The sequence below is a fragment of the Ambystoma mexicanum genome, chromosome 1q (genome assembly GCF_040938575.1).
Source record: "Ambystoma mexicanum isolate Mex_15411 chromosome 1q, UKY_AmexF1_1, whole genome shotgun sequence".
Lineage (NCBI taxonomy): Eukaryota > Metazoa > Chordata > Amphibia > Caudata > Ambystomatidae > Ambystoma > Ambystoma mexicanum.
In genome coordinates this window covers 1096862901-1096888565 of record NC_090922.1, presented here as the reverse complement: position 1 = coordinate 1096888565, position 25665 = coordinate 1096862901, and the positions used below count along the sequence as shown (strand labels likewise).

Here is a 25665-nt window from a genome sequence, read left to right as displayed (position 1 = left end):
ACTACATAAACCCCTAATTTATGAGCTGGCAAGTTTTTGCAAGCATATTGAGAAGGAATTGAAGTTATTTATGTAGTTGACCTGCTCATATCCCTTAAAGGAAACAAATGATTTGTATTGTATCTATTTTATATTACCGCTTTAATATGATTGAATAATGGTCAATTGTAAGATTTTAGATTTTTGTAAAGGTTCTACATGAAATTGTTTTATGTAATTGAACCAAATGCAAATAAAAGAAAATAAATAAATAAATAAAGACTTTGCAGTTTGCAAACTGTTTTTCTTTTTATCTAGCTCCTCATCGTTGGTGGAGTGGAAGAGGTCGCCACCCTCGAATGGAAGTTTCAATATGCGTTCCTGGACGTCTAGGTTAAATTTAGTAGCCCGAAGCCAGGCAGTGCTCATGTCCATGGCGATGCATATGGCCAGGCCAGAGGTGTGGATGTGGGCCGCGGTGGACTCCATGATGTCTTGCGCCACCATTTTAGCCTCTGCCAGTCCCGCCTTGAAGTGTGACTGGCTCTACACCAGAAGTTCTGGAAGGAAGTCGGCTATTTCCCGCCAAAGCCTCTGGAGGATTGCTGGGTCCGGAGGGCTGAGGTGTGGAGACTGGAGCCGCAGGCTGCAGTGGAGGCTGGTACGGAACCGCCTGAACTGTGGGAGGCAGGGGAGCCGGAATCAAAGGAGCAGGCGTGGGCAGCAGGGGCTGCAGCTCTGGAGCCAGAGGAGGAATGACTATCAAAGAACTTGTCCTTGCAGGCTGGTGGGGTGGCAGGCGATATTGACGGGATCGAGGGCGGCTGCTGAGGCAGGTGCATATTCTGTCTAGTTGGTTGCAGAGGGAACCTGCCCTGCGCTGCTGATGGATAAGCAGTAGGCCACATACCTGGTTGACACCAATCCCACTTTGTAACTCGTTCACCCACCTGCTCCGTTCATCGGGGAGGTAGCGGATGAGCAGCCATCTTGCTTGGCACGTCGGCCATCTTGTCGAGCTGCACGCCATGCGCCGAAGTTGTGGTGCTTGGCTCATTGGGCCCAGCCTCTTCCAGGACTCTTGGCGGTGGAGCATGAGATCTGCCCTGCACTTCAGTCCGAGGCCTGGTATGCGTGTCACCCTTGGCGGAGTCGCTGGTAGTGCTGCGTGCAGGCGTCCCCTCGGTCATGTTGCCGGTACAAGGGTGCAGACCCTCGGGTGTATACCCGGTAAAAGAACCTTGTGGACCCTCAGCACTGTCTCTGGAAGGATCTACGGACCCCTCTGCCTCGCGGCGGGTAGCTGAGCTAGCCTTGGTACCCGTGCTGGTGTGAGAACCTGAGAGGTTCCTCCCGCTCAGGCGTTTCTTTGGGAAGGAGTCACCTTTGCGGGGTGCGCTGGAAAAGAGCGGCCCTCCCTTGGTCCTTGACTTATGTCGGAGAAAGTCCTTCTAGTCCTCTGGAGGCGACTTCTCGAAGGGCTCCCTCCACCTCGCTAGTCAATTCTTCAGAGAACGCGAAGAAAGTTCATTGCACGCGGTACAACCCTCCCATCCATGGTCAGGGCCAAGGCAGCAGAGGCAAAGAGCGTGGGGATCTGATGTAGGGAAGAGCCCCTCGCAGGCTGGACACCTGCTGAAGCCTGCTGAAGTCGACATGCGCTGGGAAGGAGCATGGCGCCAGAGGACCGAGTACCTGACTGATAAAAGACAAAAAGACTGAAGAAAGTATCTAGGGAAGAGCGCATGATATTACATGGCTGAAGCCAAACCCAGGAGCGCTGGTGAAATCGGCATGTTCCCGTCGACGCGGAAAAGGGGACTGAGGTGTGGCGCCAGTGGGCGGAGTCAGGGTAGCGCATGCTCCCAGCGTTGCACCCCCGCGTGCCACTAAATTTAAAGGGGAAGAAGGTTTATTCTGGTGAAATAGGTTCCGTCTCCCGCCCCTAGGAAGGGACGCCCATGCAGTATGGAGGAAAGGGGATGCGACATAAGCGTACACTTGTATACAGGTGCGTTATAAATGACTTATCATATCACCTTGGACCAGCAGGGTCCTTTGACCTGCACTTGCGCCAGGAAGAGCTTGGGGGACTCCTAGACAGAGCAGGGCCCGGTGTGGGCAGAAGTCTCCCTTGAATTTCTGATACAAGCATGTGTAGCGTGGTCAGAATGTCCAAAAACATGTCCCTGGGCTGATATGAGGAAGGAATGAGAGGTGTAGACTCTGGACTGGCACGCCTCTCCTGGTGGGGTGGAGGACCTGGCTCACCTCGTGGTGACCCACCTACAGACATGGGTCCCTAGCCCCCTTTGTGGTCCGAATAATAGTCTTCAGGCAGATTGTCGCCTTGTCTCATCAGAGCTCGTATAAATCTGTACCAATCTGACTGGGGCAGCCGTAATTCTGTACCCTTCTAAGGGTCCGTAGGAGTTTTACCCTTTTCCCTCACTGGAGACTTCTGGTGAGGAGCGGCTGCTGTCCCCATTGCAGCGGCCTTCGCAATGGAGCCGCGGCGGCTGCTTCACGCCATGGCGGTAGAGAAACCTGCGGGGCGGCCGTCGCCGTCACTGTGGATAACACCTTTGTGGTCAACCCACCTTTTTACGAAGAAGTATCAGTCGTCTACGAGGTCCTCGATAGGGTGGTAGCAGGAACCTTTGTCGACGTGGTCCTGACCGTTGATGACCAAGTTGTTTTGGCCGGTTGAGCTGCTGATGGTGCCGCTGAAGGGGGAAGAGAAGGGCCCCCTTTGGATCTCTCCTTCATTGCCTTGTCTGCTGATGGTAAGCGATGTTTTGAAGGAGTCAAGGACTGTCTCTTAGAGGGAGCACCCCACACTGGTAGGCTCGCCTTAGAAGTGGGGTGGTTTAACGTCGACTTTCACATTCTGCGACCTGATGTTGGACTCTCATAACACTAGTAAAAGTGTTGCATTTGGCAGGAGAGATAGAGGTACACACCCCCACCTCTACAGAGAAATAATATAGTATTGGAACTCTCCTTCATACAAATGCGCCAGATTGGGTCATAGGATATATCCAAAATTAGGTTTATTTACACATGTTGTTCCGAACAATTCTCCGTTAGGTTATTGTTTGCCCTTCATGGTAACATGTTTCAGCAAAACAAAAATGCCTTTTTCAAACCAGGGCTATGAATAAACAAATAAAACATGATGCATTGTAAAATAGACATCAAAATAATCATTGTGAAAATAAGCATTTCATTCAACGTTAGGCCAACAAAAATAGTGTTAAATATCACAAGTTTGTTAGAGGTATGGGATATTGTTTGTACACTCCTGACAGGACAGAAGTGAGGGACTGACGAGATGGGGCGGCTGCACTGGAGCAGAGTGCCTGTGGTATCTTGCGGCCAGAGCCCATAGACAGAAGAGCTACACAATGTTGAACCTCAAGGTTTATATGTAAACTGGTGCCCTTAAAGTATGGCTAGCTTGGAGATGGCCAAATACTAGCTCATTTATAATCATGTGTGGCCCTGCTCTTCCATTTTCATGAGTGTATATTGAGACAAAGGTAAGCGGCGGCCTGTAGCCCTTTATGGGCGCCTCTGCTACCGCTGTCCTGCAATAAGACACAGGTCATCAGTGAGCAGCTGCACTGTGGGTTACAAAGGATTGGCATTTTAAATAGTGCTGCAACTCAAATTAAAATAATTCTGCAAAAGGTTTTAGCCAACCATATTCTTTCTGGTAGCATTATGCACTCTTAAGTATTCGTTTTGTTCACAAAGTCCAAACACTGACTACACACTAAACGCTATCATAGCGACATCAATGGGTCCATTGTAAATGGAATTATATATCCCAACCGTAACTCAGTCCTTAAGGTTTGGACAAATTCTAACACCAACTCGAGCCAACAAGCTATTGCAAACCCCGAAGACTGTTTCCCAAATCTATTGTATCTCTTATATTAGCCTTGTTAATCGTACATCACGTGTGGGTTCCTGTACTCTCTGAGGTCTATAGGAAATTGTGTTCCAAAGTTCCCAGGAGGAAGAGAATATTGAAAAGACACATTAATATTGCTAGTAATGTTTCTTCATGAGTTACCATCAATTTTCAGTACAAAAAAATACTTTGCCATCAAGTTCATTTTCATTAGATTGAGTAGGTAAGCCAAGTTACTCGAGGTCTTTTGTTTAATAACAATGTATGTTCATATTAATCATAAACGCTACCATTTTGTTCTCATACATTTTCTTTATCCTCCGGCAACATTTTTAATCAATGTCACTATATTCTGAGTGCTATGATTATATGAATGGTAGCAAACTATTCAACTGACATTAAGAAGGGGTTTTACTACCCATCGATGCAAGGAAAGTCTTAGATTTTGCTGGAGCCAAAGCTAATAAACTTTGACTTAAATTATTAGGAAATCAGTTTTAGGTGTATGGAAGTGAAGCTCTAGGCAAATGGAGGGTGGTGGAATGCTAATTGTTCACTTTTTTTGGTCTGTGGTTCGATTCTAGTCAAATAGGCTTCACTCAGTCACCAAGTTATATGATCTATTTCAACCCAAATGCTGTTTGAACAGTTCTGTTTTCAGAGTCTTTCAAGGAAGCATAGTTTGTTTCCCAGCTCCAAATAAAGCGTCTTTCCACGTTTTTTGTTGCTTATTGTTCAGTTGGTAGATGGTTTGTAACTTTGCAGAGCGCTCAAGTTTGATCAGAATAAAGCATTTCTGCAACTAGCCTGGTCCTTTGTTCAAGAGTGCCTTGTGCATTCTTTCTTTAAACTTGATCTTCGTGTTTACAGGAAGCCAGCTATCAACATACAGCCAAGAATATGTGCTTAGTGGTTACTTCAGCCTTTAGTGAACATTCTTTAACCTCCCCGGCCCCAAAGTCAAGCACATATTAGACATATTTGCATATTCATGCTACGCATCTTCAGCTCCAGTACTGGAAATGCTAATTTAGGCAAGCTGTGCAACATATAAATACTGATTACATTTGCTCTGCATGGAATGTCCTTGTGCTCTATTACTCAAATGATGTATGTAAAACTGGCATTTTAAATAATATATAATATCCTCTATGTTCATAATGTCCTTATATCCCCTCTTTGTTGAGCTGAGCGTGGGTGAGCGGTCGCCGGTAGCCCTGCTGAAAGTATAGGCCTAGGAAGCCCTGCCTGGCCCTAGCGGGCCTCCGTGAGTAGCAAGTGTTTATTTTTCCTTGGATGCCTTTTGCATCCGCGCTCTGAGCGCGTTGTTGTGCCTGCTCTCCCCTCCCCTCCCACTTCCTGGCCCTCCTCTCCCTCCCGCCTCCCTGCCCGCCCACACCCTCCCTCCTCTTCCTATAACCATTCCCTCCTGGGCAGCCCTCTGCCCGGCAGCCCCCTGTGGCTAAGGGCCCCTAGGCCAAGGGCGACTCCTACAGTTGCGGCTCCCTGTGTGTCTGCAGGTGTCCGCAGGGGACGCCAGGCGCCAGCATCACTTTCTATTTCCACCTTCTCCCGGCCCACCCCACCTACACCGGGTCACTACATTCGCAATTGGTGTCTTCACCTCACTGTGTCCAACAGTTGTGGTTAACTAGGGTTTTTTCTCCCCTCGCAGGATTCTCAAACTTAGGTGGGCTCTCCACTGTGTACCAAATACGCATTACTGCTGTTGTTTCTGAAATGTGGTGAACTAGGATTTTTCTCCCCTCGCAGGATTCTCAAACTTAGGTGGGCTCTCCACTGTGTACCTAATAAGCATTACTGTTGTTGTTCTGAACTGTGGTAAACCTGTGCCTGCCGCTCTATTCCTGTCTGCGGGCTCTCGCATCGTCTGTCTTCCCCCCCCCTCCACTCCCTCCTACTCCATGGTGCTCTCTATCTCGCCTATCTTCTCTAACTGCTTCTCCATCGACTATCCTGCTCTCCTCACTAAATCTGGTAGGAAAAAGTTTAAAAAGGACATCCTGGTCTCCAACCCAGGCCTTCCTATCGCTGACACCTATACCAGTGCCTGTTCCAAGGAAACTCTTACTGACATCCTCTTTTTTGTGCCTTCGCCTGACCTATGGACCCTTCATATGGTCTCTGTGCTCTCTCCTTTCTCCTCTTCTCCCATTAATGGTGGCACCCGTTGGGATGTCCTCCTGGCCCCCTTCTGCTCCTCTAAGGCCATCATTAATGTCTATGCTAATGGGACCGTCTTGGTCCAAGGTCCTCAGGCCAACCTTCACCTCTTTGATAGACGCTTCCCTCGCCTCATCAACTTCCTTTCCTCTCCCGCTGTCCCCCCTCCTCTGTCCTCGGCTACCTTGCCTCTACCCTCCCTCCCTGCCCCCTCTAGTGCTCCTTCTTCACCTCCTTCTTCTACACCTCCGCAGGGCATACCTCTGATCTGTACCCCCCTCCGGAAGTCCTTCAAGGCTGGCAACCTTCTCCACATTGCCACTCTTAACTCTCGCTCTGCCATCAAGCATTCCTCTGATATCTGTCACCTTCTTGAGGAACTGGACCTTGACGTCCTCGGTCTCGGTCACTGAGACATGGTTCACAGCCAGCTCTGTCACCAGCTTTGACACACTCCTTCCTGACGGTTACAAGATCTTCTCCGTGCCCAGGCCCAACCGTGCAGGTGGGGGTGTTGCCCTTATCTTCCCTGAGTGGATTCCTGCCACTGTCACTCCTACGCAGACCTACTCCTCTTTTGAATGTCTTGTCTGCCGACTCTCTCCTAGCCATTCCCTTACTGTGGCTACTATCTATCAGCCACCTGGTCAAATTTCCTCCTTCCTCTCTGAGTGGGCTGACCTCTCCTCCTCACTCTTGTCCTCAACCACTCAACTCCTCTTTCTTGGTGACTTCAACATCCACCATGATGCCTCCTGTCCCCCCACTGGACTCTTTCGTGACCTCTGCGACTCTCTCTCACTCTCTATTCTCCCATCTGGGCCTACTCATTCTGCAGGGCACACTCTTGATGCACTGATTTCTTCTGACCTTCTCCTCTCTGTCCCTCTCTCCACTCCTCTCTCCTGGAGTGATCACTTTCTCCTATCCTCCCACCTCACCCGCCCTACCCCACAGGCAAAGCCACCCTCATCATTGCCACCCACCTTCTCGGTCATCCGACCCATGAAGCGCGTGTCAGTTGAGGCTTTCGCTGCCACCTTCTCGCCCCCCCCACTCCCTTCGGCTGACTCCCACCCTGACACAGCCCTCTCCATGCTCCACTCTGCTATATCTGATACTCTTGATATCCTTGCCCCTGTCATGAGAATCCGCCTGAAGCCCAAAGCCAAATGTAACTCCTGGTATGACTCGGATCTCGTCATCCTAAAACGCAAGTGCAGGGTGGCTGAGAGGAAATGGCGTGCTTCATGTTCATCCTCTGATAAACTGGCCTGCCGCCTGCTCCAAAGGCAATACCCTCTCTCTGTTCTCACCAAAAAGAGAGCCCTTATCCAAGCCCGCATCTCTGCGGCATCCAACAACTCGGCTGAACTCTTTAAAATCTGCAAGGAGCTTGCCAACCCTGCTGCAGTCTCTACCTCTCCTGTCCCCTCCCAGGCCCTCTGCACTGCACTGGCCTCTCACTTCATCTCAAAAACTTAGGACATCCTGTCCTCACTCTCCTCCTACCACCTCCCTCCCTCTCTTCCCGACTCTTCCTCTGGCCCTTCTGCAGCCACCCCTCCTCCCTCCTTCTCTGCCTTTCCACTTTTTTCTGCTGACGAGATTTCCAGACAAGTCCGATCTATGAAAGTCTTGTCTAAACAGGTTCACCCCTGTTCCTCCAAAACTATCAAGGACCACATCGACTCCCTGGCTCCTGCCCTGGCTGACTTTTGCAACCACTCCTTCGCCACTGGAGTCTTCCCTTCCCCCCTCAAGCACTCCCTTGTGCACCCTCTTCTTAAGAAACCCTCCTCCAACCCCTCCTGCCCGGCTAACTATCGCCGAATCTCCATCACTCCCTTCCTGGGCAAGCTCCTGGAGAAACTGGCCATCTCCCAGCTTAACCTCCATGCCGAAACTGTTAGTAGTCTCCATGACCATCAATCTGGCTTCAGAGCGGCCAGAAGCACGGAACTGCTCTCCTGAACATCCGTGAGGACCTGCTCTTGAACCTCGACTCCAACACTCTGTGTGTTCTCATTCTGCTCGATCTCTCTTCTGCCTTTGACACTGTCAACCATGCCATCCTGCTCAACCGTCTCCGTGATGACCTGGGTATCACTGGTCAGGCTCTGGCGTGGCTGACCTCTTTCCTTTCAAATCGACCCTCCCAGGTCCAACTTGGGTCCTTCCTCTCTGACATCTTCCCCAGGGATCTAATCTCTCTCCCTGGCTGTTCAACCAGTATCTGGCACTCCTTGCCCATCGCATCGCCGCTCTCTGCCCCTACTTTCAGTGCTATGCGGACGACACCCAGCTCATTTTCAGGCTACCCTCGGCCTCCTCCTTTCCTTCCCTCATCTCTGACTGTCTGTCTGCTATCCAGGAATGGTGTGCCGCCAATGACCTCTGCCTTAATGCTAGTAAGACTGAGATTCTACTCATCGGCACACCCACTCCCTCCTTCCCTGTAGCTCTCTGGCCATCCTCGCTTGGCCCTCCTCCTGCTCCTACCTGCAAGGCAAAAAACCTCGGGGTCATCTTCGACTCCACACTCCCCTTCTCCCCTCATATATCTGACGTCTCTAAGAAGTCACACTACCAGCTGCACCTCCTCAGAGGTATTCTTCCCTTCCTCTCCTTCCCCCAGAAGCTCACTGTCTCCCGAGCCCTGGTTCTCTCGAAGCTGGGCTACTGTAACAGCCTCTATCTTAATCTGCCTGCCTCCACTCTCCGCCCCCTGCAACTCATCCAGAACAGAACTGCGAGACTTGTCCTTGGCCTCAAGCCCAGGGACCGTATCTCTCCAGGACTGAAATCTCTACACTGGCTCCCAGTGGTTGCGAGGATTAAGTTCAAAACCCTCTGCATTGTCCACAAGGCCTTCTGGGGCCTGGGGCCTAAATACCTTCAACTCGCTCTTCCTAAATATCTTCCTTCTCGAGCCCTTCGCTCATCCATCTCCAACTCCCTCAGGGTCAGCCGCTTCTCGAAGCAACGAGTCGGGGGTCGATCTCTCGCCGTGGCAGGGGCCTCCCTCTGGAACAGCCTTCCTGCTTCCCTGAAACTTGAGGAGAACCATCTCGGGTTCCGGAAGTACCTCAAATCCTTCCTCTTTGCTTCTGCTTTCTCTCTCCCTCTCCCCTGCTAAAGTCTCGACATGAATCTGCACCAAATCTGCAACTGGGCCACTCTCACCGACCTCGGTCCTGGTCCCAGCCACTCTCCCTTGCACTGCCTCCCTGGCAACCCCTGCACTGAGGGACTGTCTCTGTATCCCTACAGCCCCCCTTTTCCCAGCACTTGTCTGCACTTACCTTGCACTTGCCACCAGCTGTCCCTATTTATTTACTTATTCTACTTACTTGTACTGCACTTCCCCCTTCCCCTTACCCCTGCACTTGCGCGGTCTGAATGTCACCTGGCCTAGTAGGATCGTTGTCTGTCTTCCCCTTGTTTCCCCCCTGCCTTGTCGCGCCTTGAAACACTTGTGTATAGGCGCGTTACAAATGCCATATCATATCATATCATATCAATATTTTGTTAATTGAACTGCATGTTTTTTTTCGCTGGATGGAGTTTTTCCCGCAAGAAAGCCATGCAGTTCAATTCACAAAATATGGGAAAGTGAGACACAGAGGATCATCAAATTACAAAGTAAGAACATGAATTAATTTACTTGTATAAAATACAAAGATTGAACAAATAATAAAAGGAGAAACATTCACACAAGAGTTCTCTACCCTCCAACATTTAAGTACCAATAGATAATCCTCCTGATAAGCTGTATCATCAGCTCAACACATGTAAAGCATAGTAGGATGCTATGAACAGGGGATATCATGATCCAAGAACAATCTAAACATCGGCAGCAAGGACATTATAAACATATTGTAATCCTATTATGTATACACAAATATATCTAACAAACAAGATTACCATGAGGATAAGCGGTTATTGTACAGTTAACACAACCATACTAGAAATGAGGACTTTGCAAATGCTTTTGGGGATTTGTGGACATCCTGACCAAACAAATTACCATGAAGACACTTTAATTTTGGCTTATTAGTAATACCACTGTATTATTTAAGAGCCAAGTCATCATTTGACTAAAACAGCACAAGGAAAATTCATGCAACACAAATTTATCATAATATATGAGACCATAGGAAATATGCCAATTCGCAGTGTATGCAGCTAATTATCAAGAACAAGAAATACATTTGAATTTCGCAAAAGGGCAATGCTACACACACAACTTTTAGATAGAGAACATCTTGATAAGCTGTAAACGATAAAGATAACCACATGTTATGTCAAAATGTGCTTGTATATTGAAGAATCTCCACTGGTGTAGACTGTACTTGAAGCGCTGCAGGCTTTTCGGAGAGAGTTCTAAGAGATAACTGGCGTACGTCGGTGTAAATGTGGTCTTTGTGGCTGGGGTATGCCCTAAAATGGTTCCTGTGAGGGCCATAGATTTGGTACAATCCGGATGCTGTATGTGCGTCCCTGGATCTAAGTTGTGTGACTGAAACTGTGAAAGTTGCTAAGTGAACCACAGGAGCAACTATACTGCAAGCTTCTTCAAGTGGAAGTGGTGCCTGAGTTTAAGACTGCACACCAAACAACACATGCAGATTTTAAGCCCAAACAAGACTCCAAACCCACCAATATCATTAAAACACATGAACACAACAGGAGCACCCCCCCCTTACCTCCAGTATTATCATTTGTTATAGTAAAACAGTATTTATATGGGATCACATGTTTTGAGAACTGGCAGTGGTATAAACAAAACTGTAATAGGTGCCATCCATTCCAAATCACAGACGGACACATTTGAACATACACAGCTATAAGGAATACTGTAGCATCCTGGCAACCATGCTCCTAGGCTGAAGAGGCGTGCATTTTCCTGTGTCTCTACAACAAACTCCCTCATTCAGAATATTTGGCACACAAACATTGCAGCAACCTAGTCTGGAGTTACCTTCCAGTCCTTGAAACATTGTGGGCTATCATGTACAACATGAGTCTCCAACAGATTCTAAGTCCCACAACCAGACAACCATGCATTTACTCTATGATGTGGTGGCAACCAAGGAAGATACAGCAAGGCGCAGACAGAAGGTTGCAAAGCCTAATGAAGGCAATTGTGCACTATACAAATACCAGTAACATATAGTACAACACATATAGAGGGATAAAAACGTAGTAGTGCCAGAAGGGGAAACAATTTGCAGTGTTGAAACACTAACTAAACTGAGGTTTGCAAATGAGCAATAGCAATACTCAATGAAGTTTCCCTTAATTGGGGAAATAGAGAATGCATGGGTAACCGCATGTACTGCAGATGTATTATCAGCATGAGATGATCAGCATGAACGATTGTGGGTGCACTACAGTGTGTAAATGTAAAATCCAAAGTTGATGTATATTTTCACCAAAGCCATGATTCATTGCCTAGGGTCTTTAGAAGGAACCAACACCTTGAACTGCCAAACACTCTGCACAAAGGTAGAGTATCCCTTCATGGAGGCTGCTTTATTGCTAAATTAACTCTCTGAAACTGAAATGTTTGTGTTACTTTCTTCAAAGGACACAGATCACTGTATTGTACATTGCTTTAGAACAGTGCCTGAAACATCTGCTATATTCAAACCCGCAATTGGGAAAGAAGACACTTTGTGAACAGACATCAAATTCCACTTCTGCAATTAAGTTCACTGGTTGCTATATTAAAGAGGTAAAACCTACCTGCAACATCTTCAGAACAATCTGTGTTGACTTTTGTCACATTCCGAGAAATTGGTGAATAACTTTGTCTTTTAGCAGTAGAAACCTTTTGCTCGTTTCCCGATACACCTTCCGTATGCTGCTCTAAAAACGCACTTGAAAGAAGGGGCTCTTGGTTTGAAAGCTCTGACTTTTTGGAAGTTCTAGCAGTGCTCAATGGCAATGCAGGTTTCTTCCCAGTTGTAGCTTTCACCTGCAAATGGGAGCTGGATGAGACTGTTTTTGGTCTTGCTCCTACAGGTTTACCATCCGGATGTTTGAGTCCTTTGACACATGCCCCATTTCTCGGTCCGCTCGCAGCCAATGGCATTTCAGAATCTTGTTTAGTGTGTGAAGCTTCTGTCTTGCCGTTTGCATTTTCAGTTTTGGGTTTCAAAACCGTTTTTGGCTTTGAAGTCATGTTTTTTTCAAGGGATTTGTGGTCTTTAGTAGTTCTGGACAATGCTTTTTTGCCATCATTGCCCTTTATGTCGTCATGTTTGGAAACCTTAATGGGAGCACTTCTATTGGCACTTGCTGTATGTCCAGAGGCCCCCAAACCATCAGATTTCATGTTTTCAAGGGAGGAACAATTCCAACTGGATCCTTTGCTTTCCACTTTCTTGCTGCTTTGCTTTAGATTGTACGATTTAGTACATCTGTTTTGCTGTCAAGAAGAGAAGACGTTTAGCAGCAGGCACTCAGGACAAATGTGTTTTTACAGTTTGTTTTTAAAAACATGTTATATGGTTGTTATTATAGTTGAATATGAAATAAATCAGGTGCAGAACATATATACAACAACACAAAGGGGAAGGGAAGTAGAGAAGAAAAAGAAACGCATGGAAGGATCTGGCAACATGTTCTATACAAATCATTGGAACCACCCCAAATATTAAACAGATTAATCTAATCTATCGTTCCTTCATGAGATTTGTATCTCTTGCAGGTAGTGTGCTCAAACTATTTAACTAATCTTTGTGTGAAGGCCTTGCTGTATATTTCCACAATCTCAAGATTTATTTTTTGTCACTTTGAGCGTTCTATATACTCCTTTTTTATAAAAAAAAAAGTTTAGTCGGTGAATGGAAGTTTTCAGAAATGTGTAAGGGTGTGGCTCTCATTTCAGGAACATGCTAAGGTGAGTGAACAATATGTTTATAAGCTTGGGTTTACGAGGAATTTCGCAATATGGTGAGCGTCAAATGGAAGACAAGGATACAGGACATCGCCATTAAGTTGTGCCTCCTACAATTGATCGCACTGCTGCAGTAAGCACATACCCTGATTCAACTGTACCAGGTCTATTACTGCATAAGCAAACTTTGTAACGGCTAATGATTTTACACTACTTAATCTAGCCTGCACAATGTTTAACTTCAAACGACTGTACTCATCTAAATGTGGTTATTTCTCAACACTGTCCAGTATGCAGTCTCAGGAGGATAGCTCAGGGGCAACGTGCTTGCCTTGGAAGCAAGACGATACGGAGCAACACAGGTTAAGTCTGCGCTTGGAAACCTCTGGGTATTAAGCGCATTATAAATAGCCAATCATATCATATCATGCTATAGCTTATCCAGCGAGTTGCACTTCAGACGCACGATTCCTGATTGCGGCTCATCAGCATTTTGTCCTCACATTAGTACCTTGACTGTGCCTAGCCGCACTACTCGTTGCATGCCTATCACTTTCGAATTCAACATTGCCCTCTGAGCTCCTACACATATCCCTAATGCACTTGTAAATAATTTCCTGTATATGTTTTTTCTCTGCTCTTGTAACTGTATATGCAAAGCTATAATGCGCCGAGATACCTGAGGGTTCGGTGCGCTATATAAATAAACAAACATGTTTAATGTTATAAAAGGACATAAAACAGGTTTTAGAGAGGTCTATATTGCTTGGCCTCTGTAGCACATAGTTTGTATTTACATTTGAGGAATCCAATGTCTTGCAATTTGTTCCCTTCCAGGACTTGATCCTGAACACCAAGCCCATCCTCTGTCAATGTTTCCATGAAATCATATGGCTGTCAATCATTAATGCTGGGTTCTTCAAAAGACGAGATTCTCTTGACACAAGACATTGACCTCCGTTAAATATGTTGTTATCCTTCCATTCTTTTATCACATGCTTATTTGGTGGTACTGTAGTAGATACCTTAAATGTATTATGAATGTATAATGAACAGCTTAACAGAAACAGATAAATACATGCTTTTTCTATTTTCACCCAGTTCAGGCTCATTTTTGAATCAGCAGTTCCACAATAATGAAGTGTATGTAGTGGGTAAAATAAACTGTTACAAAGGTTTAGCAATACTCCATGCTCTCCTCAACTCCCCATTGTTCAGAGCAATAGGGAGGCAAGGAGAGCATGGAATATGGCTAAACCTTTGTAACAGATTATTTTGCTCTGGCCTTGGGCTACGGGCCACTTGCATATAGCCATGTATACACCCTCCAACTAGAAGCTTGTTAATGATTCACAGAGAACACACAACTTTAACAAAGCAGGCAGGTCAACTTGATAGCAGCCCCTTCTCCCTTTATGCAGTGAGTACGCTCTATGATATTGTCTGATCATAGGAAATCCAAGACTTCTATTCCAACATGGTCCTATATAACGTTAAACAGATCTTTGCTTTATTCCCTTCCCCCACAAAAAGGTGTTAAAGGCTTTATATATTCCAAACACCATATGATGAGGGATTGGTAGCTGTAACACATTAAAGAGATGCAACAATTTCGGTAGGAGAGTCATTTTAATCACTCCTATATTTTTGTTCAAAGAGTTAATTTGATCCTCTGCCACTACTCAAACAGACTTCAAATTTTACAACTACATATGTGTCCACTTTCTTCCTATGATATTAAAATTGCTTATTTTTGATTATAGGTATTTTTGAACATTCACATCACAGCAACACAGTGCACCATAGGGGAAATGTATTGTTTTTCTGCTATGCATCAGAACTTGGGGGAAAGATGGCAGGATGCTTATCAAAATATTCCCCAAACAACTCTGCAGCCAGCCAAGAAACATCACAGCCCCTAAACCCACCTCATCCTTTAACAGAAATAGACTCCATCACACACCCTTCTCGATGAAGTAAACCCCCCCCATTGAAAAAGTAAATATGTTGTTTTCAAGTAATAGCTAAATCCTTTTCAGATTTTTAGGTTTCCATTTTTTAACGGTATCATCATAATAGGCTTTTCCAGTCTGTTTTGGGATAGAAGCAGCGGCTCGCTCCATGTTCATATAAGCAATCATGTAAATGGCCTTCACCACTGTTCTAGATTCATATATATTGATAACACATAATTGCTAGATTTTCCAGTCTGTCCATTATCCAGATGACTGCGTCAGACAAATGACTTGCCTCTCAGTAAGGTTCTCTCTGATGGGTGTTCCTCCCACATATTCCTCATTTAGGATATGATCTCAAGTGCAGCTAATATTTGGAAACCTTTCCACCACCAGTGGATATCTGACCTCAGTTCGACCTTTTCCCTTAGAACTCTACGCAGATGGACCACAAAACATATGAGATGTACTAGCTATCTGCCAAAGGGGGGGTGCTTGGAAGGGCGACGAGGAATCTGTGGAGGGAACATCCATCAGAAAGGGCCTTACAGAGAGGTAAGTAATTTGATCTTCTATTGAATTCTTCCACCCACAGATTCCTCATCTATGATAGACTCGTAACAGTACGTGAGAGCAAAAGGACACCACCTAAACTAGAAAAATTCTGGAGGACCGCTCTACGGAAGTGAGCGTCCTGCCAAGAAAGGGAATCCAAACAGTAATGTTTAACTAACGTGTGCAGTGAAGTTTAGGTAGTCACTTGGCAAATGGCCAAAAAAGGGACCCCTCTCTTCAGGGTCGAGATGGCAGAGAGGCCTCTGGTCGAATGAGACTGGAGATCATGAGGTACATCCATCTCAACCAGATCATAGCATTACCAAATGCAGAGAAGGATTCACCTTGACAGGGTCAGTTTATTTTATTATTAGAGCATTTACTCAGACCTAGCTTTGGGAAGCAACGGAGCACTTTACAATCATAGGGGGAAGATTAAGGTAAGGAGCATAGAAACAAGGAAGTGGGGATCTAACAACAGGGGAGGGAGGACAATAGTGCACAATGGATCTACAAGTTACCAGGGCGAAAACAGTGGGGATCAGATCACCCAGTCTCAGGTAATGTGCAGAGTGGATGGTGCATCGACTTATGTGTTAGAGACGAGCCATTCCTTGAAGAGGGGAGACTTGAGCTCCTTCCGGAACTGTAAAAGCGAGGAGGCGAGTCCTTGATATTGATATTTTATTTCTATCGCGCTCGTACACAAGTGTTTGGGATGTTAATGGGACGAGGCTCCAGAGTCTTCAGGCAAAGACAGTGAAGGCTTGTTTTCTGTTCTTTTCCTTCCTGCACCAGCAGAGGTCAAGTCTGCACATGTCTTTACTTCTGGTGGATGATCGGCCTTCAGAGATGCTGAGCTTCTCAGTCAAGTAGCTTGGGAACTTTAAGCTAAAAGCCCTGTATATGATGCAGCAGGATTAGAAAATGATACAGGCTAGTAGCCGGAGCCAATGCAGTTCAATGAGGGTCGGGGTGATGTGGTCGAATTTGCAGTGCTTTCATGAATTGTGCTGCAGGACACATCTCGGGGGAGCATGGGTAGTGCAGGATTCGTAATTGAGAGTCTATGAGCAGGAGATAAAACCAGCTGCTGGGTGTTGGGCATCACCCCGTTCGCAGGAGCTACAACAGATGCCCCTTTAACTTCTTGTCCATTTTGTAAGAACCATTGTGTTCAAAGGTATATTAGAAGTGTTCTTTTTTTTTTAACTTCTGTTTATTAGGTTTACAATACAGCAGTTTTACATAGGATCAAACTAACATTGCAGTATTCATTTTCAAATGAAAGTCATGAGCAAACCATTTAAACCAAATCCAATAATAAAATCAACCATGCAAAACGTATCTAAATGAACCCCGCTAAATATTATACCTAATACACATAAAATACCACAAAGACAAAACCAAACATCACAAAGAGGAAAAAAAAACAAAAAAAAAAAACACCCCCTTATCCTACCCTCTAATTATCCACAGAATACAAAGTCAATCATAGAGGGCATCAAACGATCCCCACAGCAACAAATATTCATCTTTCTTGCCTCTATTTTTCAACGAAACCTTATCATACCTAGATAAAACCCTCAAATCCATCAACCAATCCTCAACGCTGGGTTTCTTCCTAGTTTTCCAGATCCTGAGAATCAATCTAATCGCAATCATCAGTGCTCTATCAATCCAAAAGTTATGCTTTCTAACCTGAACACCCCTTTCAACATGTGAGAGCAAGATTATATTAGCTGCAGATCTGATTAAACTTATCCCAAAAATGAAATCAATTCTATCACCTCACTCCAAAATGACAGTACCCTTGGGCATCCCCACAGTAGATGTAAAAGAGTACCTCTATCCGCACTACAGCTCCAACACAAGTCATCTAAACTCAATTGTAACTTAAACATTTTCACAGGAGTCAAAAACAATCTTCCAACAATCTTCTGCCGAATCAGACGCAAGTTCATATCTTTCCCTAAATTCACACCCACTTTTAAAATATCACTCCAATCAGTATCAGAGACGACCCTACTGACATCCTTCGACCAAGTAACTCTCAACCCATCCCATGCCAACAAATGTTTTGCATTCATGGGCATGAAATTCATGTAAGTTCGTGCACCATACTCTTGACCATCCAGTAATTTACTAACCTCAGGCTTCTTCCCAAGTGAGCCCCCCGCCATAGCGATCCTCTGATTAATCCCAGTTGCCAAACTCAAACATCTAGTCATTTCTCTTAGACTCAAATTAAATCTATCTACTAACTCCTCAAAACTCAACATCCGAGTCCCATCCAAAACATCCCCCAGTTTCAAAATCCCTCTTGAAACCCAACTTTTCCAATTAAGACATCTATTATCAATCTTTAAAGCTTCATTATGCCATATAGAGGCATCTGTACTGAAACCATAAGTTTGTCCATTCTCACCAAACCAAGAGCCCAAAACCTGTCGAGTAACCATAATTGGTTTCAAAACCAGTTTCTTGTTTGATAATTTTTCCATACAGTAGAGATTATCCAAATGAAACGGCGCACACATCCCTCTTTCCATTTGCAACCAGAACGGCTCATTAACAGTCTCCGCTCTAAAGTAATAGGAACTCTTAAGTAAAAAGGACCTATAGTATTTTATCAGATCTGGGTAGCCAAAACCACCTTCTTCCACTTTCTGCATCAGTATGAATTCCGGAACACAAGGTCTTTTCCCAACTCCCCACAAAAAGGTCTGAAAGAGCTTCTCAATCTTCAATAATTTTTTTTATAAATCAACAAAGGAATGGATTGAATAATATACAATACTTTGGGCAACAGAACCATCTTAATGGCATTTATTTTAGCCCATAGGGTTAAGTTCAATCTTTCCCATTGCCTAATAATTAAGGTCATCTTAGCTAACACTTTATCCAGATTACATTGTATTATTTTGTTCAAATCACCAACCAGATAAATCCCCAAATAAGTGACGCCCCTAGGCGACCAACCACAATTCCAGATGTCCCTAATTCCATTATCACATGTTCCAGACAACGGAAAAATCTCAGTTTTTTCCCAATTAACTTTGTGGCCCGACAGTTTACCGACCTCCTCAAACATGTCTCTCACCACAGCGCCACATGCTCCTGGATTGGACAACAAAATTAACATATCATCAGCGTAAGAGAAGAGCACTGGAAGTGTTCTAATTCTTCTTTAGTAACATTCCCAAATACTCAAAGTTAAAGTCCCATTTACATGTTTGGAAGGCACCAGTTGGCCCTAGGAGCGAATGGTAGCTACTGGTAGCTGTTAGTTTCAAGCTAAACAGGCTCTACTATGCTAGAAGTAGGAGCTAAATAGCTCCCAGCTCCCCTCAATTTCGAACCCTGTAGTCCCAGCCCTACCAGCATGGCACCAGTATAACCCACGAAGAGCTGGTCATCTTTCCTGACGTCACTCGTCCGAGAGACATAGTAGCTGAGACCCTGTATTGAATACAGAAAATAGAATCACTCCTCTGCCTTTGAAGTGTGAGGCGGAAGAAGAAAACTCAAGAAAATTGATCTTTTAAGCAATATCGAAGTCCAAGACCACCTTCAGAAGGAAGGACGACTGGACTTTTAAGGTCACATTTTCTTTGGAGAAAACCAGATACGCAGGTTGAACATATAAGGAGGAGAACTCAATCACACATGTTGCTAAAGTAATGTCTACCATGAAAATCGCCTTAAGGGTGAGCAACCTTAAAGAACATGAATAAAAGGGTTCAAATAGAGTGCCCATAAGGAAAGTGAACACAAGGGAAAACTGATTGCACAATCCCCACAAAAGCTGTGTAACAGTGGGAATTGGAAAGAAAGCCTTGCTCGGGGGTCCTTCCAAAAACCGAGATAGCAGTCAGGTACCCATTTACAGTGCCAATCTACAGGCTCGTCAGTGACAAAGAAAGCAGAAAATCGAACACCGAGGCTTTAGGACAAGTGAAAGAGTTCAGATCCCTCTTATGGTACCAAGTCGAGACTTTATGCCAACTGAGGGCATAAATAGAAATTGTGTCAGGCCACTGAGCATACTTCACCAACATCAGTTGGGGCCAGAGTGCCCGAAGCAATGTCCCTTCAACAGATTATCTCACAGGGGCCGCCATGTAAGGTCTTGAGAAACTCTGCTCGAGACCTGTAAAAGCTCAGACATAATCCCCTGAAATTGAGACCACACCCAACAGAGAATCCACTCAAGTGACCTCATGCACAACCGAGCCTCTGGCACCACAAGAATGCAGGAAGCCATAAGAATCACCAGGTGCAGGAAGGTAAAGGGAAGAAGTTGGAATAATGGAAGTCATGAATCACCTTGGAGATGTTCTCCACTATCCTCAGGTGGGAAAGCCCAGGTGAAGATCCAAGACATCAACGATAAATCAGAGGGACAGGGATCGCGGAACTTGAGGCTTCCTGAAGTTCATGAAGAAGTCCAAGCTGTTCAACAGGCTGCACGTACTGTATAGATGTGCTGATGCCTGGCCTAGGAAACAAGCTCCAGGTAGGGAAGCCATGTATGTTTTCCCTCCTGAGGAAAGCACAACCACCGCCAACATCATGGTGAATCCCATGTGTGCCGAAGCCAGGCACAATGGCAGGACCTTGAATTGGTAGTGGGAAGAACCCACCACACACCTCAAATAATTCCTGTGCTTGAGATTAACTGGCACATGGAAGTAGGCATTCTTAAGATCCACAGGCACCAACCAGTTCTGAAGATCGAGGGCTTGAAGGCATTTGGTCAGAGTCGCCATCTTGAATTTGTACTTGCCCAGGTACAGATTCGAGAGCCTTAAATCCAAGATGGGACATAATCCCAATCTATTCTGGGAACAAGGAATGAAATGGAATACAACCCCTGCTTCATTTTGAGCGCAGCACATGTTTTATTGCACCTTTCTCCAGAAGCTGTCAAGCCTCTTCCAACAGGAGACAGTGCAGAGACAAGGGTCCAGAGACAACATCAGCTCCCATCTCTCACATGGTACATTCCCCTCTGCACTCAAAAATCCCTCTCTCGACCCCGTACTCCTTAAAAAGTACCCCATCACTAATCTGCCACACCACTCCAGAATCATGGAACAGTTCATCACTACCCAACTGCAACAAAATCACCACAAAAACCCACACAACCCCTTCTAATCTGGCCATCGACCTGGACACTGAACTGAGACCAACACTTCATCTACCACATCCCAGAAAAAGGACACACAGCACTACTCATACTGCTCGACCTCTATGCAGCCTTTGACATCATCAACTAACCATTCTACTCAACATCCTATCCCACAGGATGAAATCCTCAGGGACCTTGTTCACATACTTCCTTACACAAGCCCCTTTTTTGATCTGACCCCACCCCAGACACGTACAGGGTGCCGCAAGACTACACCATGTTTCCCCCCTATATCTTGAATCACTTGGGACAGACGCTTAGCAAACACAATGCCCATTTCCACCAATATGCAGACAACACAGAAATATACTTCTAAATCTCATCTACCTCGCAGAGCCACATCCTCAAAAGCTGTCTCTCCACTATCACCAGATGGATGGCCACCAACTTCATTAAGCTGGATCCTACTTTATCTGGCTCCTCCATACACAAACACAAATCACCCCCTGGATCAAAGAACCCGCCACGGACAACCCACACACATCAATTTCGATACCGGTCAAATCCCTTCGCGTCACCATTGATACAACCTTCCCCTCACACACCACATAGCTGCTGTCAACACAACATGTAATCTACAACTCCTTCTGCTACATATTATCAGACACAGCCTTCCTCCTTAATGACTTCTGCACTGTAGTCCAAGCACTAATTCTCTCCAAGCTGGAAAACAGCAATTCTCTTCTCATGGGACACCACAGCAGCACCCTTGTCCCCCTGCAAGTCATGCAAAACGCAGCAGCCAGACTCTTCCTCCTCCAGCTACCCTAACATTCACACATCACACCAGCTCCACTGGCTCCCTGTATGTCATTTAATTGTCTTCAAAGTACACTGCATTGTTTTCAAAGCCATCCACCACAAAACTCAGCTTATCTTCACGACAAACTCAAACCCATCACCGAAAAAGAGGTACGGGTGCCCCTCTGCGAGAACAAACACAGCTTAATGACCTGTTCTATGGGAAGGTGCCCACTCGAGAGGCTGCAGCCACATTTTAGCTCAGTGGACCTTTCACAAAGGAGGAATATCCATTTGCATATCAGTCTTTGTCCCGCCCACTTGAGCAGTCCAGTGCCGAAATGCTAGGCAATACTACTTTGAACAAGAGTACCAACAGCAAACCCAGACACGTGTTTCGGCCTAGTCGGGCCTCATAAGACCATCACCCACACAAAAGCCAGACAAGTAAACCAGCAACTCAAACACATTCCACTCAGCAAACTAACATGGATTCAAAAACAAGCATTTATCCTCTGGGCACGGAACAACCGGCCTCTTCACATTCGCACTGCACCCTCCATCACCACTTTTGGAAAGAGCCTCAAAACATACCTCTGTCCCCGTCATCTAAGCTGATATCACTCGTCTATCCTAATCCTTCTATCATATCATGAAAATATTTTGTACCTTCTGTTTCACCATGCACCTTTTCTTTCTTTTCTTAAACTTAACATTTTTATTAGAGAAAACCAGTTTTACATGTCGCATTTTATCCGTACAAGTTCTCAATGTAAACATACCTCTTCCCCCAACCCCCTCCCTCCGCTATCAAACAAACATTAGCGGTTCCTTGCATGTCCCTTCATTGAGCCAAGTGTTTCTCTTTCTTAAATTGATCACAGAGGACGTAGCTTGTTCTCCCAGCCCTCAAATTCTTGCCTGGCTTACTCCCCCCTGTGGGGTGTGCTCCTTTTTCGGTGAGCTCATCAAGCGATGGTTGCCCACTGCGTTCCAATCATACTGATCATATCCTCTTTCGTGGCCCCCTCCCTTCCTTTTCCCTTCCCCTTTCTCGTCTTCTCCTGCCCTTGCTGTAGTGGTCAGGGATCCCACACCCTATAATGCACGTCCCATCCCCATTTTTGTATGGCCATGTCCCAGTCCAACCTTAATAAGCTCCTTCCATCGTTCACCATTGCCGTCAGCTTGTCCATTAGGTACATATCTCTACGTTTCTTCAACCAATCATTCTTGTTTGGGACTGCTACACTCTTCCATTTCTGGGCCACCGCCACCCTACCCGCCTTGAGCATGGTTTCCCACTTTCTGGGATACCTATAGGTATCTGAGTCTCTCGGTGGGGGCCCCAATAACATTTGTAGGGGATCGAGGGGGAGAGTCTCACCCGTGATTTCAGACATCCACCCAAGTAGATCCCTCAAGTAAGTTTGGATTCGTGGGCAGTGACACCACATATCTTCTCTTGAGCCGACCCGGCGACACCCCCTTGGAAACAATGGGGTGACCCCGCAAACATTTGCGAGATCTTGAGGGGGTCTCTGTGCCACCCTTGGAGCCGTGAAGAGGTTTCCATGGAATGCTATTTCATATATCTTCCCCCATGCCTCCTCTGAGTTCCTCACCAGCTAGCTAATTCCCATACTGTTTAAAGCCCTGCCTTCTCTTCTTATCGCTTATATTAATTACCTTGTAGAGTTTGGACACCATCCCTTTCCTTTTATGTGCTAGCGTCTAGTGTTTTCTCAAAAGGAGTGAGCAGCTGCCTCAATTTCTCTCCCCACTTATGGTCGGTCAGGATTCCTTTCAGTCTCAGGTACACAAATATGGTAATCTTAGCGTCTCCCAGAACATCTGACACAGCCCCATAGTCTAAGAATTCTTCCTCTTGGAACAGCTATCCCACCCTCTCTAGCCCTCTTTCCGACCATATTAGAGTGTTGCGAAAGCCCCTGTCTCCCAATACTATGTCTGGGCCCCAGACTGAAGTCATCAGGGAGGGCCATGTGGACAGATTCTCTGTGTGTCTTCCCCCCCTCCAAAGGGGGTAGCATTTTTGCTTGAGGAACAGCAGGTTCCTTTTGGTTTTGCACAGCAGTAAATCTTTAAACTGCGTCTTATAGTTTTCTAAAGCTAATGCTTGGTCCGGAGAGATGGAGATACCGGGCGTCCGCCCCGGTTGAATTTTATAAATGTTTTCCTGCAGGGCCTCTTCCTGGCTTTCCCTTTCCCTCTTTTTTTGTGACCCTATTCTTATTAGGGTGCCTGAATTGTTGCTTTGAACATGTCCCATAGGGTGTTGAGTTCCACCTCTCCGTTGTCACTAAGTTCAAAGTAATCTAGTGTACGGTCAAGTACGTTTTGGGCTATTTCCCTATCCTTCAAGATGGTGTTGTTACATTTCCATCTCTCCCTCCGCCGGAATCCCCAATCCCCTATCAACGTGATTCACACCAGATCATGGTTCGACCACAGGACCGGGTCTACCTGGGGTTCTTTTAAATAACCGGATAGGGAGCTCTACACTAAAATGTAGTCGATCCTCAAGAATGGATCATGGACTTTCGAGTAGTACATGAAAGGGGGTGTCCTCCGGGGATGTGCTGGGCATTGTATCTACTAAGCCCAGCTCTGAAATGATCTTATGGAAGTTCTGGTATGTGGTTTTATCTAATGGGGGGTGGGGCTTTCTGTGCCGTCATTCATTTCCAATCTCTAGCAGGTCCAGGAACATGTTAAAGTCTCCTCCCACTATAAGGATGCCACCCACAAACAATCTCAACCTATCCCTAGTTTTCTCCCAAAAGGGAATGTGACCCTCCTTTGGACCGTAGATCACTCCCAACGCGAGGGGGGGGGGGAGGTCCCTTGCAGCTCACCTCTGATAAACAGATATCGACCTTCCGGATCCCTGATTGTTGCCTCCGTCCTAAAGGCCAGATTATTGGCCATAATGATTGCTACTCCTCTCTTTTTGGTCTTATACGAGGCCTGATGTACCTCCCCTATCCCACCTCTTCAGATGGTCAGTTCCTTCAACTTCCCCTACTGATAACCTTAACCCTCCACCACCCTCCTTCTGATTGCCTCTCTCCTGCCACTTGGCTCCAACTATTTCTACTCCTTCGCTCTCCTCCACACTCCTCTAAACCAGCCACCTATTATAGTTGGAATGGGCCAGTTTTTTGGTTATGACTTGTGAAATTGTTTAAACTGTGTGCTTTCCAGAGGGAGCCCTACAGATTGGCTTGTACATATTGGGATTACAGAATTTGCAGTTGAAATTAATTTGGTGTGCACTGCGGCAAAGGCCCACAGTATTAAATATAGAGCTACCATCTTGGATTTGTGTTTTGTCAGCATCTGAACACACATAGGAAAGCTTGCATAAAGCCTTCCAGCTGGTGCAGGGTCCTCCTACGTTCCCTCCACAATACCAGCACCCCTCTCTCTCTACATGTCTGCCAGGTAAAACGGGTGAGCGGGAGACCTCTCCTGCTCAGGCACAATGTATGGCATTTATGTATTAATCAGGAGGTTATCTATATCTGCTTTTGGGCCCATGTGAGGGGCTGAAAGTTACCACAACTCTAGCTCTTTTTAAGGGACAGTGCCCAACAAGTTGTACAGATGTCGAGCCAGGAGAGCTTCCCCATTTGGACAGTCACTAGGTCCCCTTAGCAATCCCACATTCCACAACCAGATGTAACAATCTGAAAGCTATGGATAGGAGGAATGAATATAGGAATACAGAAATTGGGGTCATTGAGAGGTGAGCTGGAAACTTAATGATCCTGCCGCAAGTAGCATAGGTGTGGTGCACTACTAATATTAAACGCCCCACAGGGACAGCTTGGACAAAGTCTGAGGCATCAGCAAGCCAGCTTTCGGCCACAAACAATGGCGAGATGGGGATAACGAATGAGGCTGAAAAAATATGAAAAAAAGGTTGAAGCTTTGATTTTGGCTTCGATTGGAAATAAATGGGATGAAATTATTATAAAATCAACACGTTGGAGAATTCATTAAAGTCAAGGCAAAATGGCAATCGGTTACTGCAAGTGGAAACTGGTCTAGCACAAGAGAGTTTAGGTCCAATTGCTGTTTATAAAAAAAATCTTTACCCTCTATGGGCAATTATGACCCATGTCAGAAGATCAAGGGGCAAAGTCATCATCATGGTCATAAACTACCTGCATAGATTGGAGGTTGAACAAGGAGGGAGGCTATG

At 45.7% G+C, this 25665-nt stretch overlaps 1 protein-coding gene across 3 annotated transcripts in view; it reads right to left on the bottom strand.

Moving 5' to 3' along the window:
- Window positions 1–25665, bottom strand: part of BTBD8 (BTB domain containing 8) — a 2362893-nt gene that overhangs the window by 609781 nt on the left and 1727447 nt on the right. For all 3 annotated transcript variants that reach the window (XM_069641787.1, XM_069641786.1, XM_069641785.1), the window contains exon 14: window positions 11834–12518. In XM_069641787.1, the coding sequence (XP_069497888.1) occupies window positions 11834–12518 (685 nt within the window). The remainder of the gene's footprint in view (window positions 1–11833; window positions 12519–25665) is intronic.